This window comes from Sciurus carolinensis, chromosome 4 (assembly GCF_902686445.1).
Source record: "Sciurus carolinensis chromosome 4, mSciCar1.2, whole genome shotgun sequence".
Lineage (NCBI taxonomy): Eukaryota > Metazoa > Chordata > Mammalia > Rodentia > Sciuridae > Sciurus > Sciurus carolinensis.
The window spans coordinates 7,537,956-7,555,898 of NC_062216.1; the positions used below are offsets into that span (position 1 = coordinate 7,537,956).

The 17,943-nt window shown below is 44.6% G+C and overlaps 1 protein-coding gene across 4 annotated transcripts in view; it reads right to left on the minus strand.

Annotated features, from left to right (window-relative positions):
- Nucleotides 1–2,293: 2,293 nt before the first annotated feature.
- Fdft1 (farnesyl-diphosphate farnesyltransferase 1) overlaps nucleotides 2,294–17,943 on the minus strand; it is a 31,512-nt gene continuing 15,862 nt past the window's right edge. For all 4 annotated transcript variants that reach the window (XM_047549019.1, XM_047549021.1, XM_047549020.1 and 1 more), the window contains 4 exons: nucleotides 15,318–15,509; nucleotides 9,423–9,599; nucleotides 8,043–8,195; nucleotides 2,294–2,861 (listed from right to left, as the gene is read on the minus strand). In XM_047549019.1, coding sequence (XP_047404975.1) covers nucleotides 2,640–2,861; nucleotides 8,043–8,195; nucleotides 9,423–9,599; nucleotides 15,318–15,509 — 744 coding nt within the window. In that variant the 3' untranslated portion in view covers nucleotides 2,294–2,639. The remainder of the gene's footprint in view (nucleotides 2,862–8,042; nucleotides 8,196–9,422; nucleotides 9,600–15,317; nucleotides 15,510–17,943) is intronic.

Consider the following 17,943-nt stretch of genomic DNA (forward strand, 5'->3'; position numbering starts at 1 on the left):
TAGAAGCTCCACCTTTTCCACCCTCTAGGAGCTTTGCTGCTAGTGGACCACAGACCAGCACCACTGCCTGGCAGGCAGTGCTAGAATCAGTGCCAGATCGGAGTCCGCGCTGCATCCCGACCAACCCACTCACTCCTAGTACGCTGACGTTCGAGACACAATGCTGTGAGTGGTGTTTTTTAGCCTGCTTTCTTGACCAGCCCCGTCCCTGTCACTTGAGAACTTCCGTTAGCAAATTCCTGGGCACCTCACCAGGCCTGGGTCAAAGTATGTGGTCCCAGCGACTGGGCAATGCAGTTCACCCTGAAGTTTCAGAACCACAAACTTAAGAGCCCATTTCCAAAACTGCCAAAAGTAACCACCGCTCCCCCTGCACATGCCCGAGCCCGGGAAGCAGCGCAGCAGCTGACTGTGGAGGGCTGGCTCCCGCGCCCGCTCCCAACCGTTGCCATGTTTGTTTCAAATTCCTAGGTTCCTTGAAAGTGGGGAGTAGAGGGCAGGGTTGCCAGATGCAGTGAATAAAAGTATAGGATGCCCGATTGTTGGAATTTTAGATAAACAAGGAATTTTTTAGTGTAAGTATGCAAGATTCGGGGCAGTTACACTAAAAATAGTAAATGAGCAGGACATGGCCTGCAATCCCAGCAGCCTGGGAGGCTGTCAGGATGGTAAATTCAAGGCCAGACTGGGCATCTTGGAGACCTTGTCTCAAAGACTAAAAAGGGTTGGGGTGTAGCTCAGTAGTAGAGTGCCCTTGGGTTCAGTCCCAACATGCATTTTGTAACAACTTACCTTGAAATCCCAAGTCAAGTCTCAACAAACTACTTGGAAAGTACTTTGCATCAGGCTGATGCCCCACTGTATTCCATGTAGCATGTCACCTTAACCGGCTTCAGCACTGGGTAACAAGTTTATCCAGCACTGAGCCCATAAATTAACTATCATCTCCATGGACCCAAACTTAAGCAAGTGTCTCTAGTGGTCACAGAAGACCCATTACTGGTCCTTACTGGTGGGAAAAAATCCAAATTCAAAGGTTAAGTCACCATACACAGTGGACTGGACGAGAGAGCAGACCATGTGGCTGTACATTCTGTAATGCTTTGAGTGTCCCCCAAAGGGCCCCATGCTGGAATTGTGGCCCTCAGCGTAGTGGTGCTGAGGTGCTGGAACTTTCAAGAGATGGGTATAATTAGGATCCTGGGGAACTTCACCGTCAGAAGGGATGAATGCTGATCTTCAGAGCGAGTTTGCTGAGCCAGCCAGGCCCTGAATCCCTCTTGCTTCCAGACTCCCATGTGCTCTCTGCATGGGCTCCCACCACTGTGGTGCCGTCCTCCAGGAGGCCCATACCGGAGGCTGAACAGGCAGGGCCACCCAGCCCTAACTCCAGTCTCTCAAACTGTGAGCATTGATAACTAAGCCTTTTTTCCTCCTCCTCTTGTGCTGCTGAGGATCAGACCCATGCTAGGCAAGCGCTCCACTAGAGTTACATCCCCAATCCTGAACTTCGGCTTATGACGTACCCAGCCTCAGGTATTTTGATGTTGTAACAAAACAGACTGATTCATGCATCTAGACGGTCATGCCCTGCAACGCTGTTCTCATGCTCTTGGCAGGGAACCACGTCCTCCCTGGCCCATGCTAAGGCACGGTGGCCACCTCGCGTGGGAGTACCCCACAAACTCCAGCTGTGCTGGCCTTAAGAGGGAGGGGACCCACTAAGGTGGAAGCAGGCAAAGTGCCATCCAACCTCAAGCTAATCATCTGAAAATATCTTTGCCTTTCTTGAGACTTTGGTGTATAAACTAGAAATTTAAGAAAAGGAAAAAAGGCGAGGAGAAAAAAATCTTAATGTTTCCGAGTGCAGCTGAGATACTCAGCCTCAGCAGAGGTGGCCGCAGAGCAACTACGCTGCAGCCTGCCCGGCCACCACAGCTACCCAGGGCAGCCAGCGGTGCCCCTCCGGGAACTTGCTGGTACAGTGGCAACAGATGCCCTCGTCCCTTGATCACTGACTCCATTTGTCCCATCGTCAAGTGGACTTTCAGGTGAACTGCACTCAACAAAGAGCAGTTACACTCGTTACTGTGAAAATCTCAGGAACACCTTTACTGAAGGGCCCTTTCAAATGAGAAAAAAATGCTGAATACCAAAGTTTTATTCCCAGCCTCCATATGTAGAGGCCAAGTCTGCATTCTTAGGGAACATGCAATTGTTACTTAGAACTCTGAACACACATCTACCACATTCAGCCCGACTAAGGACAATGATGAGAAAACCAGGCACCAGACAGAAGGAAAAGTCGCTTCATTTTCTACTGACAGGTATTCAAAGATTGCTTCAAATTATACACATTTAATCATCCTTGCAGCCAGGGTTCACTGAGATCTGTGCTGCCCACAGGCAGCCGCTTGGCCTAAGGTGCAGCAGGGTGACCGGGACTTACAAATACCAGCAGCTGAGGGCAAGGCCGTCTTCCCTTGTATTTTCATATTCTTTAAAACTGCATTTCAGTCTCTAAAGGTCCAAGTAGTTCTTTGAGGGATTAAAATAAAAAAAAAAAAGTGAGGGAAGCCAACATCCACCCTTGAGAAACAGAGGCTCGTCCCAGGTGAGCGGTGGCTTCCAACAAGAAGTCAGTGCTCTCCGGTCTGAACATAGTCTTCTGTGACCTGGGTCAGGGTGCTCAGGTACTGCCAGCTCAGGGCAGCCAAGAGCATGACAAAGGACAGGTACAGTGGGGAGTAGTGGCTTCGGGAGATCAGCTGGCAGTTGGGAAGATTCTGCGTCCTGATGGTGGAGATGATCTGCCTGGTTTTACTGGAAGACGGGTCTGAGTTGGGGATTCTGTGATAAATCTGTTGAAGAGGAAAAAAGCTGTGAGCGCCATGGAAGGAGTCCCAGTGCTTAACATTTTCCACAGCCACCATAGGCAGGTACCTTATGCCCATTCAGCAACGAGGAAACGGGTTCAGAGGACATGGAAGTCACCTGCCCCATCACTGCCGACCAGGCAGGGAGGTCAACCCAGGTCCATCTCACCAAGAGGCAGCTGCAGAGAACCTGGAGAGGCTGCGCCATGCTGATCTCCAGATCCCCAGGCACAATGAGGCTGACCAGAGCAGTGTGGAGAAAGGGAAATGATCCCAGAGGAGCAGGTGGAAGCCGTCAGGAAAAAGACGCAACGTGTGGAATGGTCACAAAGCAGGGAGTCCCAAGTCACCCTGGAGTCCTCCTTTCTGCCCCTCCACAAACCTCTGACACACCTGCACTGTCCACTTCCCTCTCCTACCATTACTTCCTGAGGCCAGGCCCTGGGTCACCTCAGCTCTCCCTGCCTAAGTTCCTGCCTCTGTGCTTGAGCCCCGTCTGCTGTCTGTTCACAAGGAGATCGAAAACCTTTCAATACCCTCACCTCCGGAAGAGTCTGAGCCTTTCAGGTGGACATGAGGCACCCATGGGCAGGGCCACACTTCCAACTGCAGAGACCACTGTGCACCCCGCTTCATGCAAGCGAGGCTACTGCACGCTTCTACTGCCTCCTGCCCCCCCGAGCCCGCCTCAGATGCACCTCTGCATCCTCCTACCTGGCTCCCTCACTGCCTGAGTCTCACCTGGGCTGAGAGCCAGTCTCCTCAACATGCTCTGACCTCATCCCTTACGTGGGAACAATACGTGGGTACAGGTCTCCCAGCCGAGACGGCATCTCTCATTCACCTTTTGTCTGGCACACAGTAGGCCCTCAGCAAATACCGAATGGAAGTGAGGAGCCAGGTTAGAGGTCATGGGTGGAAGTAATGATGTTCTGACCCAGGTCTGAACACAGTGGAGAAGACAAGTAGGCATGTTTTAAATAAAATAATTACCCCAAATTTTCTTTATATGATGGGGTATTTTTTCACAAAGATATCTTATTTTCTTGCCACTCTTCTCCCCAAAAAACACAGTTGGAATTTAATACAACGAGGAAATAAAAGAACATGCCTACAGAAAGACATGTGCTAATGATAGCTAATATCTGGTAGGATGATATAAAAGACAGCTATAGAGAAAATCGAAGGTGAGGAACGACACTAACATTAATTTCTATAAAATAAAATTGAGTTAATGAAATTCTGCTTGTGATAGCAGTACAAAAGAAAAAGCAAAAGCCCTCTGGTCCTCCTTATCCACAGGCTGGTATATATATGTTCAGGCCTCCTGCTATGCCCCACCAGCCACTGATAAACTTATAAATCATCACATATAAAAATACATCTAGTGTCATGTATAAATGTGAATGCATATCATACATATGAAATTATATATACTTTTAAAAATAGGTTCGACATTTTTCTATAATTTGATTTTTTCACACAATTTTACAAAATGCCATTTTTTTAAATACAAGCTGAATGTGTCACATATAATAAATTTGCTACTCTAAATTTTGAATACCTGATGTCCCCAAAGGCCTGTGTATTAAATAAAGGCTTGGTCCTCTTTGGGAGCTGGTGCCCAGTGGGGAGTCCTTACGTCACTCAGGGGGTATCCTTGAAGGGGTTGTGGGACCTAGTCTAGTCCTCTTCTTTTTGTTCCCTGGCTCCGGATACAAGGTGGTTTATTCCACAATATGCTCCTGCCATGATGTATGGCCTTCCCACAGGTCCAAAATAATGGGGCCAATTAAACATGGACTAGAATCTCCAAAATAGAGCCAGAATAAACCTTTTCTTTAAAATCTACTCAGGTATTTCACTATGGCATGGGAAAGCTGATTAACACACCTACCAATTAGCACTGATTCAGGATAAAAGGTCACATTTTCTGCATGCCTCTGTAGAATAAAGGCCTATAAGTGCTAGGTCACAGGGTAAAGCACACAACCCTCTGACAGATATGAAAGCATAAAGACAGGCAAGGCTGGACCTAGGGACTGCTTACATGTAGGACTGGGGAGAAAAGGGAACTCTAGGTGTCCCAGGACTCTAGAATTAGGTGTATGGCAATATCACTAACCAACACAAACAAGTAAACAATTCAAAGCTCACACCAGGTTTGAGCTGGGTAAATGACAAAAGACAGGAGTGGCCCAGAAAGCTAAAAATGTTTTTTGGCCCTTTAAGAGAAAGTGGCTAACCCCTGATCAGTTATTAGTTATTTTCTTTTAAGTTACCCTAGGGAAACTTAAGGCATTTTGAAGACAGCTAATACTTCAGTTGATTTGATAGAGAAATATATCTGAAGATCTGTAAGTCTCAAGCAGCAAAATCTGATGATGGTTTCTTGGCAGGAAGGACCTGCACTCAGTGGGGGAAGCCGCTACAGCAGCTAAGAGCCGCCAGGGAGCATCTGTCAGTACAGGAAAACGGAGATCAGGACGGAACTCAAGGCTGGTGCAGGCAGAGGCAAAGGTTGAAGAGGAGACAGTCACAGAAACAGGAAAGCAAAAGGGCCTCCAGGAGAGAAGCAGTCATCGTGTCAAGTGACACAGAGGGTCAACGAAGACCTAAAACACATCAGTGAGCAGATCTGCAATCAGGAGGCCATCCCGACACCACTCTCGTAAGAAAATCTTACTATAAAACCAACCTCTTCCTGTGCCACCAGGCCCAAGCACCAGTCTGTAGTTAGCCTTCGATGCCTAGTGTAACCACAGGGCACAGTGGGGCAGCAAGCCTCCGGGACAGGACAACACACCCTGGCCAAGGAATGCACTTGGCGAGAAGGGAACGAGAGTTTCTGGTGCTTGCCAGTGCATTTACTTCTATCCCAAAATAGCAGGCTGATCTTCTCACGTCTCCCAGCTGACAGGTGTCAGGCTGGCTGGAAGCTAGGGCTACTCCGGGGACAGATGAGGGCCCTGAGAACAGGGTCCATCCACCTGCCTCCGGCAAGTGTCAGAGAAGCTCCAGGAGCCTCTTCCAGGTGCACTCCCACTCTGACCAAGCATGGAGCCAGGCAGCAGAAGCATGTCCAGTCATACTGCAGGGGGCAGACTCAGTGAGGAGCAACAGGACCAGAGTGAACATCTGGACACCAGCAAAGGTCAGACAGATGTGGACTTCACACAAGTCTAAACGTAAAACTTCATTTGCAAAATGTCCCAAATGCTGACACTGAAACCATTATCATATTCTACTACTTGAGATTTACTAATCTTCAGAGATATTTCTCTATCAAATCAACTTCAGTGTTAGCAGTTAGCATTTTCTTCAAATTACCCTGAGCTTCACTAAGGCAACTTCAAACAGAATAACTAATGCTCTAGATCAGAGGTCAGTTAACTGTCTCTTAAAGGGGCAAAAAATACTTTTTAGCTTGAGGGCCACCCTATTAAAGCTTTTCAACTCTGCCCTTAAATTGCAGAAGCAGCTACAGATGATAAACAAAGGGTATGGCTGACTTCCAGTGAAATCTTACTTACAAAAACAGGAGGTCAGCCAATTATAATTTGTTCACCCTTGCCATGACTCACAAATAGGATTTCTAATAGTAAAGGGCAACCCCAATAAAATATGAATTTTAACACAATAGTGGAACTGCTCATTAAGTACTTTTTTTTTTGAGGGGCTTGGGATCAACACCAGGACTTGATACATACTACAGCCCTAGCTCCCCATAAGTTTTAAAATTTGTTTTCTAAAATTAGTGATCAGAATACAAAAATAAATCTCTGAACTACATTCTACTTAACATGTTTCTAAATTTATATAAAATGAAGAAATAGTGCCTAAAATGGCACAATTCTGTTGAGAAAGGGTAAATAAGCCCCTGGGAACTGTATTTAAGAGCACATGCTCTCCAGTCAGACAGATCTGGATCCAAAGGATGGCTCTAGGTCAGTTTCCTTGATATTAAGTACCCCCTTATTAGGAAGCACAAACTAAAAGAGAGCTAATATGGTGAACCAGAGAGTGACTGGCAGCAATTTTTAGTTACTAAAGGAATTTTTTAAGATTTCAAAAAAATATATAATTGGTCTTGTCTTAGAGTTCCTATGAAGGTACTTCTGGTAGAAACGCTGGTGTCAGGTAGAAAGCAGGGGGAAATGCAAGAAGATGTGCCATATGTGGAAGAGATCAGAGCACAGAACAGAGCTGCACAGCACACCCTGAGAGCCGGAAGGGGCGTGAGATGCACGGCTGCGCAGGAAGTGGCAGGGTCTTCATGCCTTCGTTAGCTTCCTGGAGTCACCTCCACCTCAGTGAGACCATGCCCAGGGTCCAGTGCATCACCTCGGGCTTCTACCTGCCAGATTCCAGCAGCAGTTCGCACCCCCCCGGCCCCAGCCCTCACCAGGCATGACAAGAAAAACCATGCCCAGATGTGTCCCAACCTCCCTGGTGAAAGGGGGACAAATCATGGCCACCTGAGAACCATGACTCTGAGGCCTACAGATTAGAGAGAGGTCCAGACTCCTAGAAAACCGTTGTGAAGCTAGTCAAACCCTCCAGTCGTAGATCTGGTTTGGAAGATATGTTTTTTCTAATAGGATGGTTTTGGCATGTGAAACGAGACTTGCAAAAGAAACTTAGATGGTTCTGTTTTGGCTGAATTCCCTGCTGTGGTTTTCCAGTTGAGTCCTGTGACGTCATGGAACACACTGGACTAGAGCATGGGATCCACTCAGTCATGCGCCGTTAGCTGACACAAACATCAACTTCACATTGCTTACCTTGAGACAAGAAGTCTGATTGGTCTTAACCTCATCTCTCAGTTCAAAAAAGATGATTCCTGGGACTGGGGATGTAGCTCAGTGGTACAGCACCTACCTAGTGTGCTGGGTTCCAGCCGTAGAACCACACACAAAAAATTTCTCCCCAGAGGCTCCATCCTGTATCCTTGCCTCATGGACCCATGAGGTCACCAGGGTCTCATGCTGCCCTGACCCATTGGCTCGGCTCCTGTGCAGGGATTCTTTTTCCTAAATAAAGGATACCAACGCCTACTCTCCAGGCCAGAGCAGAGTGAGGTGCTAGGATCATCTAATGTCCAACCATGGCATGTGTGAACCATAAGGTAGCTACAAATTGTCCGGGTAGCTAAACAAAACCCACCTCTTCCATATACTGGTATATTATGGCCTTGACAGCTGGCATGTTAGTGGCATCCATCATCAGGGTCACTGCTTGCCCCTTCCGAATCTTCACCACCCCTTTGAACACCTGCTGATTATTGTAGCAGGCAGCCAAGGTAGCAATGGCCATCACCTGGAGATAACAGGAAATGGGAGAAAACTAACTTACTCCATGCAATGGAAAAGGTAATAACGGCACAGTGCATAATCCTCAGCAGGACAAGGTAAGGAACCTTCCGTAGAAGGCCAAGTGAGGAGCTACGAGTAACCTACCAAGACAAAGTGCCCCTGAAAAAAGCCAGACTTCTGCCTTCCAACCGCTCCCTTTCTCAACAACACACAAAATCAAACACTTTGGCAGTTTTAAATCATTCTACAATTTGGCACAAAAGTATCATTTTATTTGGAAAAAATGAATATAAGTAAATCTGTCATTCTGAATGCTAGAGTATTGGGTCACTAGATCTGAAGTATATTAAAAATTACGATGAGGGGACAGGCATGGTGGGCACAAGCCTATAGTCTCAGCTACTAGGAGGTTGAGACCACAAGTTCAAGGATAGCTGGGCAACTTGGCAAGACCTTGTCTCAAAATAAAAAAAAATAAAAAGGGCTGGGGATGTGGCTCAGTGATACAGCACCCTGGGTTCAATGCCCTCTACCACACAAAACAATAAATAAATAGGAGGGGAAAACAATAGAAGGCAACAATTTTCTGTTCTAAACAGCAAATTATTTTAGGATAAATGGAAACCTTAGGCATACAGATTTTAGTTCCAACCACCACTTGAAAGCAGTCATCAGAACAAGATCAAACCAAGTTTCTAGGCTAGTTAAATCTTATGACTTTTTTCAGCTAAATTTGAGTCAATAATTGAAATAATTGGTAAAGGCGATTAACAAGTGTAAGCTCCCAGAACATCAAGGGGCCATATCTACAGGATCAGGTTTTGTTATTCTAAGTCTAGAAAAAGGACAGAAATAATTAGGTGTTTATTATAAAAACTTTTTGATAATAACAGCTTCACCCAAGTTTTACCCTGAATTTTCAGTAAATCTAGGCTGAAGCCCTTGATTTTGCTGTGAGCATAAGAATCTAGCTAGTTTAGAATAGTTGGTGGGGAAAAAAAAAAGATTTCAGGAGGGTTCTGGAAAAAAGCAGACTTAACCTTGAGGTTGAGCGAGTGTGGTACTAGGAGGCAAAGAGGGTGCTGTGAGTCACTGCCTGCTCTCCAGCAGGAGGAAATACCCTAGCGTCATCCCAGGGAACACAGAAGCAGAAGAGCCGACTGTACCCTACCACCCTCACCAGTGCCACTCCCTTCAACCCACAGACACCACGAGGAGCCCTAGTCAATACCTGTGGAATAGCACAGAAGTTAAACACACTCTGGTTCCGGAGTCTTGACAGGTAGGTGATGACATCAGGGATGTGGTGCAGGGCGTTGGTTATAAGTTCATTCAGGCACTGCACGGCCAAGTCAATATTCTCTGGCTTAGCAAAATCCCCCAGCTTCTTAACATACCTGCTCCAAACCTAGCCAGACACAGAGATCAAAGAACAAGTCAACGTGTGCACAGAATTTACAGATGACACTGAGGGATCAAAGAAAAAAAAAAAAAAGTGACTTTGTGAATTAGCACTGTGATAGTGGGGTCAAGTCTCTTTACTGTTGACTCACCTTTCACGAAGACTGAGTCTGCTCTAAGCCATCTAATAATAGTTAAGGCCAATCACAGTGCACACTGGGAAGGTGTCCCTTAGAGACACTCAGGACACAGGTACTAAGCAACACCTTAGACTTCACTTAAAGGGCCTCCTGTAGCTGGAAGATGTCAGTTAAGTTCTGAACAAACCCAGTTACGTACACAATCAGCTATGACAGCACTACAAGCTAAATGTTAACATTCGAGATGACCAGGCCTCAAAATAAGGGAAGATTAACACTCCATTCCTGATTCTGATTAGAATGCCGTCGAACAAGAATATCCGGGACAAATGGGAGGGTCTACACTTCAAGAACATTACCTCTCTACATCTTAGAAACTTGAAAGTAAAATAACATCCTCAATGTAGGGAAAAAGGTACACTCATACATTGCTGGTGGGACTGCATTTAGTGCAGCCACTCAGGAAACCAGCATGGAGATTACTCAGAAAACTTGGAATGGAACCACCATTTGACCGAGCTATCCCACTCCCTGGTTTATACCCAAAGGACTTAAAATTGACATACTACAGCAACACAATCACATCAATGTTTATAGCAGCTCAATTCACAATAACTGAACTATGGAACCAACCTAGGTGCCCTTCAACAGATGAATGAATAAATAAAATGTGATGCATATATACACAATGGACTATTACTCAGTCTTAAAGAAGAATGAAATTGTGGCATTTGTGGGCAAATGGATGGAGCTGGAGAATATCATGCTAAGCAAAATAAACCAATTCCAAAAAACCAGAGGCTGAATATTTTCTCTGATATGCAGATGTTAATGTACAATAAGGGTGGGGGGCTAGAGGAAAATAGAGGTACTTTAATTAGGCAGAGGTGAGTGAAGGGAGGGGAGGGAGTAAGGGGGCAGGAAGGATAGGAGAATGAATCAGACATTATTACCCTATGTGCATATATGAGTACACAACTGGTGTGATCCTACATCATGTACAACCAGAATGAGAAGTTATACTCCATTTATGTACGATGTATCAAAATTCATTCTGCTGTCATGTGTAACTAATTAGAACAAATTATTAAAATTATATTTTAATCTAAAAAGAATCTAAGATCCTTAACTAACTCAAAATCCTATGACTGCTGAATAAATAATTTTAAAACATCAAAAGAAAAAGACTACAGTTGGTGAAATTGTTCCGGATAAGTATTTTCCAGATAAATAAAATAATGACTTTAAGTTTAAAAAAAATAAAAATCAATTTCAGTGAGATAAGTTTGATGATTTTTTAAACAAATTTATTTTAGTTTGATCATTTTTAATGATACTATTTAGAGGATTCTCTGGAGTAACCAAATAACTTTTATTCTTGTGTAATTCTTTAGCTTCCTTGAAATAAATGACCAGGCCTCAAAATAATTTGCACTTAAATCAGCTAAGACTGATGGTAGTGAATTGTTCTGAAGAACATGGAAAAAACTGCTTAATGAAACCCCATTTTACCCATCATCCAGCTTCAACAGTCACTGACACATGACCAATTTTGTTCTATCTATATATACCCCCACTTCTGAATTGTTTTAAAGTCCTGATGCATCATTTCACCCATAAGTACTTTATTATGAATTCCCAAAAGATAAGGAAACTTTATTACATATATAAAATATATCACACCTAAACATGAACAATAAATATTTAATAAATCACAGTATTCAAATTCCCCCACTGTCTATCTTCCCCTCACTTGGTTTGTTCAAGTAAGGATCTAAACAAGATCCACACATTGCATATGGCAGATCACTAAGGTCTCAACTTTCAGGATCTCTCTTGTTCTTTTTCTTGAAGAAAAGGGTCTCATTTCCTGACAAATTTCCTACCGTCTGGATCTCACTGACTGCATCCTGTGGTGCCATTTAACACGTTCATTTATCCTGGCATTCTTGTAAACTTAGGTCCCACAGGAACACATCCCAGTGACCTGGTCCCTCCCCATGAACCAGCCTCCTCAGAAATGAACAGTTCCAAAAGGTTTTCCAACTTCACACCAACTGGGTGTCCTGTAACTTGTCAATTCTGATAGTATCCACCCCGAGAGGGCATCAGATCCCACTTCTACCCAACTGCCCCCTAGACTTCTGACAAACTGGCTACAAAATGGGGTTCCCACAACACCCTGCTTAGGTTTAACTTACTGGAGTGGTTCACAGAGCTCAGGGAAGCACTTAGGTTCTGTGCTTTATTATTAAGAGTATTGTGAAGGACACAGATGAACAGCCAGACTTCAGAGATGCATGGCGAGAGGGGTGGGAGAAGGGAGTTCTGTGACCTCTGGGGTGCCACCTTATAGCTATGGAGTTCTCTGCTGCTGGTCCTTCTGGGGTTTTAGGGACGCTTCTTCTGCAGGATGATTGAGTAAAGCCTCAGCTATGGGAATCAACTCAGGCTCTGACCCTCTAATCACACATCGTATCCCTTGGGAACTGGTCCCTCCAGTCACCTCATTGGCATATTTTTAAAAACTTTTCTCTTGGGAGATTCCATAGGATTAGAAGCAGTGCGCCAGAAAACTGACAAAGACCATATAAGTATTTTTTTTCTTTTCAGTACTGGGGATTTAACCAGAGGTGCTCTGCCACTGAGCCACACCGCAAGCCTTTCATTTTTTATTTTGAGACAAGGTCTTGCTAAGTTACCTAGGCCAGACTCGAACTTACAATCCCCCTGCCTCAGGTCAGATATATGTGTCTCAGAAATCACAATCATACTAATGACTTGAACACAAAGATTAACTTTATGCTACAAAATTTATATAATGTGAGCTGCACACAGAGGCACACATCTATATCCCATGTCTTGGAGGCTGACACAGAAAGATCCTAAGTTCAAGGCCAGCCTCAGTAACTTCCTAAGACTCTGTCTCAAATAAAAAATAAAAAGGGTTGGGGATAGGGATCAGTGGTAAGAACCCCTGGGGATTAAATCACCAGTACAAAAAAAAAAAAAAAAAAAAAAAATCATATAACACATGGATAGCAGACCGTGCCTTGCTGAGTTACTACGTAATGTACAGAACAGCAATTTTCAAGGCTGTGGCTAAACCTGAGTTACTCCATTTTGTAAAGTAGTGGATTAAAATAAGTATTCCATTTTGAGTTGAAGTGCTGAGGCAGAAAGACTCTACATCTTGTTTGAACAAGTAAACAATCACCATCTGCCTGGTATAACCATAAGGTGTAAACTGATAAATTATGCCAATAGAAATGACCACCTGTGGACTTAGCAAATAATCAGAAGCACATGATACATGGGCATATCAAATTCAGATCATAAAGACCCAGCCACAAGCTTATCAAATGCACCAGGTCACCAAATTAAGCAACACCCTCACATGAGGTCCATAAAAGGGGAACACCCCAAGACTGGACACTCATTGTGAGCCCTGTCCAGGAAAATCTCCAGTGACAACTTGGAATCTGCAAAGTGCGATTTCTCCTGCCCATGAGGACCATGCCCCGCCACACCAGGCCACATCTCAAGCTGATACTGTGAAACTGGCAGCCATCTGGACCTTGACAGCTCTGGGCCCTGGACAAGTTCTTAGGCTGGTTCCCGGTCTCTGACCTTACCTGACCACCTACGGTGACCCTGCTCTCCACCTTTGCTCTCAGTTCGAGCTCCTGAGTCCCTGTGGCAGCCTTTCTATAACCTACACACATACTTGTGTAGAGTGTGATGTGTGAATTAAGGAATTAAGGAATTAAGACTGGAATAAAAGAACTCGTGTTTGCCTAATGTAGGACGACTACCAAGTGACCCAAAGTACTCGGTATCACAGTGTGGCCTGTGAACTTACTGCTATTCAATAAATTCTGACACTGGAAAGACAAACCATTGGGTCTACGTGACAATCAATTTCAGTATTTCAAAACCGACATTCACAACGTGATTACTGAATTTTGTTAATTTGGGGTTTCTCTTCCATTTAGATGGTGATGTATTACAATGTTCTGCCTTTGCTTTTTTCACTTTCAAATAAATCCTGGTCTCCCCAGAGTAGAACATAGTTCTTGTCATGCCAGACTGTGGACGGGCGCTGTGAACCGTGCCGTGGTGACTAACTCCCACGTCCCTCCATGGCCAAGCTGCACTCCTTCACAGGCGTGCAACGGGCACTCTCACCAGCAATACGAGTGCCCCTTTGCCCAGTCTTGCTGAAGGGTCTTACCAAACAGGGCTTCCTGCCACCCTGATGTGAGAAATGTTGTCTCAGAGTTCTTTTTGACTTTTTTTTTTAAAGCTGTCGGAACTGGCGATGACTAAGCACGGTTTTTGTTTGGTCTTATGGTGCTAAGGACTGAACAGGGCCCTGTGCATGCTGGGCACGCTTCAGCACTAAGCCGTAACTCCAGCCCAATGGATCCAGCACTCTGTACTAGAAGCTCATCACACTTCAGTCACAACACCCCCCTGTGGTATGAGTCAACTGTCCCACTTCGCAGATGAGGGAAGTAAGGGACCTGAGCATGTGTGCAGACAGAGGTGCTCAGGAGTCGCATGCACTTGGTTCACGTTCTGTTCATAAGACAGTGTGGGGTGGAGGAGAGGCACTGGCCTGGGTCAGGAGACAGACTCCACTTCCAGAGCAGCTGCTCACTCCCAAGTACGCCCAGAGAAGGCTTCTCCTCTCTGTGACATGGTGACACCAAAGGAAGGGTACACCTGGGCTGCATGTATATTACCTGGGAAGCTTACGCACTCAGTCTGCTTTCAGGGTGGTTTCGCATACATTTTTATTAGGTGGAAGACTGAGCATTTACTTGTGCACCATCTCTTCTATCCTCTGGTCCATTTTTCTATAGGGTGGCTGGTCGTTTTCTTAACTTTTAGAAGTTCTTTCATATTAGGTATATAAACATTTTTTATAGTATAAGCCACAAATACTTTCCTACTTTTTGTTTTGTTTTTTGCAATACTGAGAATTGAAGCTAGGGGCATTCTACCACTGAGCTAGAAAATCCTTGGCTCATTTTATATTTTGAGACAGGGTCCTGATTACTCGCCCAGTCTGGCCTTGAACTTGGACTCCCCCTAAGTCAGCCTTCCAAGCAGTTGGGACTACAGGTCTGCACCACAGAACCTGGTCCCCTCCCACTTTTTGCACAGAACTCTTCTTGGGGGAATCCATCCCATGACACTGGGAAGACCTAATTCAGGTCTGTCACTCAAAACTCAGCCCTCTGGCTACAGGAACAGATTCAGGAGGTGCCTAAGAGCCAAGTCCCTCCTAGGAAATCTGTGGGTAACTTAGTGTACCTGGGCTGCCACTGGGAGCCAACCCAACTGAGAGAAAGGAGTCAGTCAATGACATAGGCTGAGTCCTGGCTGCTGCCAATCTACTTGAAACAAACTAAACTGTAACTTCTTCTCCACCAATTAATTTTAGTACTTGACACAAACTAAACCATAAATTCTTCTCCAACAGCTCTAATGATGCCTGAGGCAGTAGTCATAGGGCTTAATGATTTGTTTTCAGAGTGTCTAAAGTAATTTTTCCCCAAACACCCTGAATGTCTTACCTCCTGCGGCCAAAACTCTCTTCCTTCTCGTTGGTCTTCCAGATAATCACGAATGATGTTTGTTTTCTGCAGAAACAGTCCCATAGAGTTGGCGAGGTTTACGTCTTCACCAACTACGGGGTCTTCAAACTCTGAGGCCGAAAACAGACGAGAAAGGCCAATTCCCACCAGTCCAGCAACATAGTGACAGTACTGCAAAAGATGATTTTTAAAGTACTTTAATATAAAATTTCATTGAAATGAAAATACTGGAGATCACTGGCTATAAAAAAAGCAGGTTCGAAACATCGTATAAGATCTTATTTTGATTAAACAACACAAACTTATACACAGGTACATGTAAGAACTGTGCACTAAAGACGTAACACCAGTACTGGATCTCTGGCTAATGGGAATGTGATGTTTAAGAGCAAAGTGCTATCATGTGTTGACACTACTGTGAGCACCCTGCACAAGCAATTTTCACAAACATCTCGTGTGGTACCTACTACTGTGTCCTCAGCTTCACAGATGAAGAAACTGAGCACAGAGTCAATTAATAAGATCACACATCTGGGCAGCAGAGGATGCGAAACAAGTCTCCTGGCTTAAGAGTCAGGCTTTAGCTTTGCTAAAACTCAGCCCATGCAATTTTTAACTCTCAAATAATTGTTTTCCCTCAAAGAAGTTTATCAAAGCTATCCTCCCCTAAAAAGGGTATTCCAAGACCTCTTAATGCAATACCTTTATGTAAAATGAACATCTATTAGGCAATTTAAGAAGAGTAATTAAAGAAGATACACACTCTGGGCAGTCAACAGGAAGGGGAAAAGTCAGGCAAAGACCACAGAGTAAAGAGTTGTCTCCAACTGAAGGCAATACAAGGCCAGAGACAAATCAAGGACACAAGGAAAGGAAAAGCACTTGAAGTGTGTTCTCAGACAAGGAGAACTTAGAAAAAGATTGGCTGAAGTTACGTAGAAAAAAAATTAGCATGGACAGCCAAACGTAATTGAGAAGATTTATATATAAGAAATCAAAAAACATTAGTGCATCTATAGTGCTAAAAAAGATACATTTAAAAATAATAGTTATTTAGGTAGAAACACTCCTAGAATAGAGACCTAAATAATTCATCTTCCTTCAAATTTGAAGGGGAAAATAATCTTTTTATCTAATCAGAACTGCAATGCAACAGTGGATCTGCACTACAGAAAAGGAATACTATCAGGTAACCAGGTTGGACCTTGGTCAGAAGTTCCAACTTTATTTTTAAATGCAGAAACTGAAGTTCCAGCACCAGGCACACGCCTGTTAACCTGGGCAGCACAAGCCAGCCATTTCACACACGCTTCCATCAAGTGTTCTTGGTTTCTGCAGTGCTAAAAACGGAACCCAGGGCTTCGCCAGGCTAGGGAGGTACTCTACCTCTGAGCCACATCCCCAGCCCATTCTGTCAAGGTTTAAGGCTTGAAAATGAACGGGCCAGACCCTGGACTACCTGACTCAATGAATATGAACAGCGTGCCTTTTGAGATCCTAATTTAAGGCCTGATAGAAATACAAAATATGCAAATTCTAGATTTTTTAAATGTCCCTGCTTCCACAGTGGTGATATGTAAGTCCACAAACACCAATCCTATGGGAAATGGGCAAACCACTCAGCCCCTTCCTTGTATTTTATGTCCAGTTTGGTCCCTGCAGTCAATAACATTCCTTTGCCCAGATGAGCTCTCTCCCGGCCTCCACTCTCAGCCTAGCCTACATTGTACGCAGCTGCTGGTCAGGAACAAACTCTGGTCAAATAAAAGCTACCATAATCGTATTTGCTACACCATCTATGCTTAGAGCCCTTTCCAGCTACTCTGTCCCCTGTGGAAGATGCACCTCACCCATGGGGAGAGGCAAGTCTCCCACACTTCAGCTTCCAGGTATGTTCTTCTTAACTGCTGTGGTTTGATCCTGTGCCCTCAAATCGCATGCATTGGAAACAATCTCCAGTGCAACAGTGTTGCCGGGGTATGTAATGAAAGGTGTTTAGGCACAAAAGCTCTGCCCAAGGGCATGGATCAATACACACCAGAGGCTGGAGTTCAATCTCTTGCTTCCCACCATGGCATGACACAGCAGGAAGGCCCTCGCCAGATACAGGCCCCTTAAACCTTCCCAGCCTCCAGAACTGTGAGAAATAAATTTGATTTCTTTATACATTACCCAGTCTCTGATGTTCTGTCCCAGTAACACAAAATGGACCAGGTCAATAACCATCACACAAATTGAGGAAGGCCGTAAAGAAAGCTCTAAGTGTGTTAACTCTTTTCCAGCCCTGGGGATCGAACCCAGAGTCTCACACATGCCAGGAAAGCACTCTACCAAGGCAACGCCACCAGGCGCCAAGTTCCTTATTTCCATAAGGAAATGGTGACAAAGGAAGAGACAGGCATTAGGGAGGAGCTCACTCCTCCATAATATGCCTACAATCCAAAATTAACAGCTCTGCTTTCTCTTGAGCTATTCTTTGTTTCTAAGGAAACAGACACATTATATAGCAGTATAAATGACAGGCCTGTCTCAGAAACAAACTGACCAAGCTGGCCCTGAGTTAAAATGTATCTTAGGATGGGTCTGGAAAAGACAGACACCAACT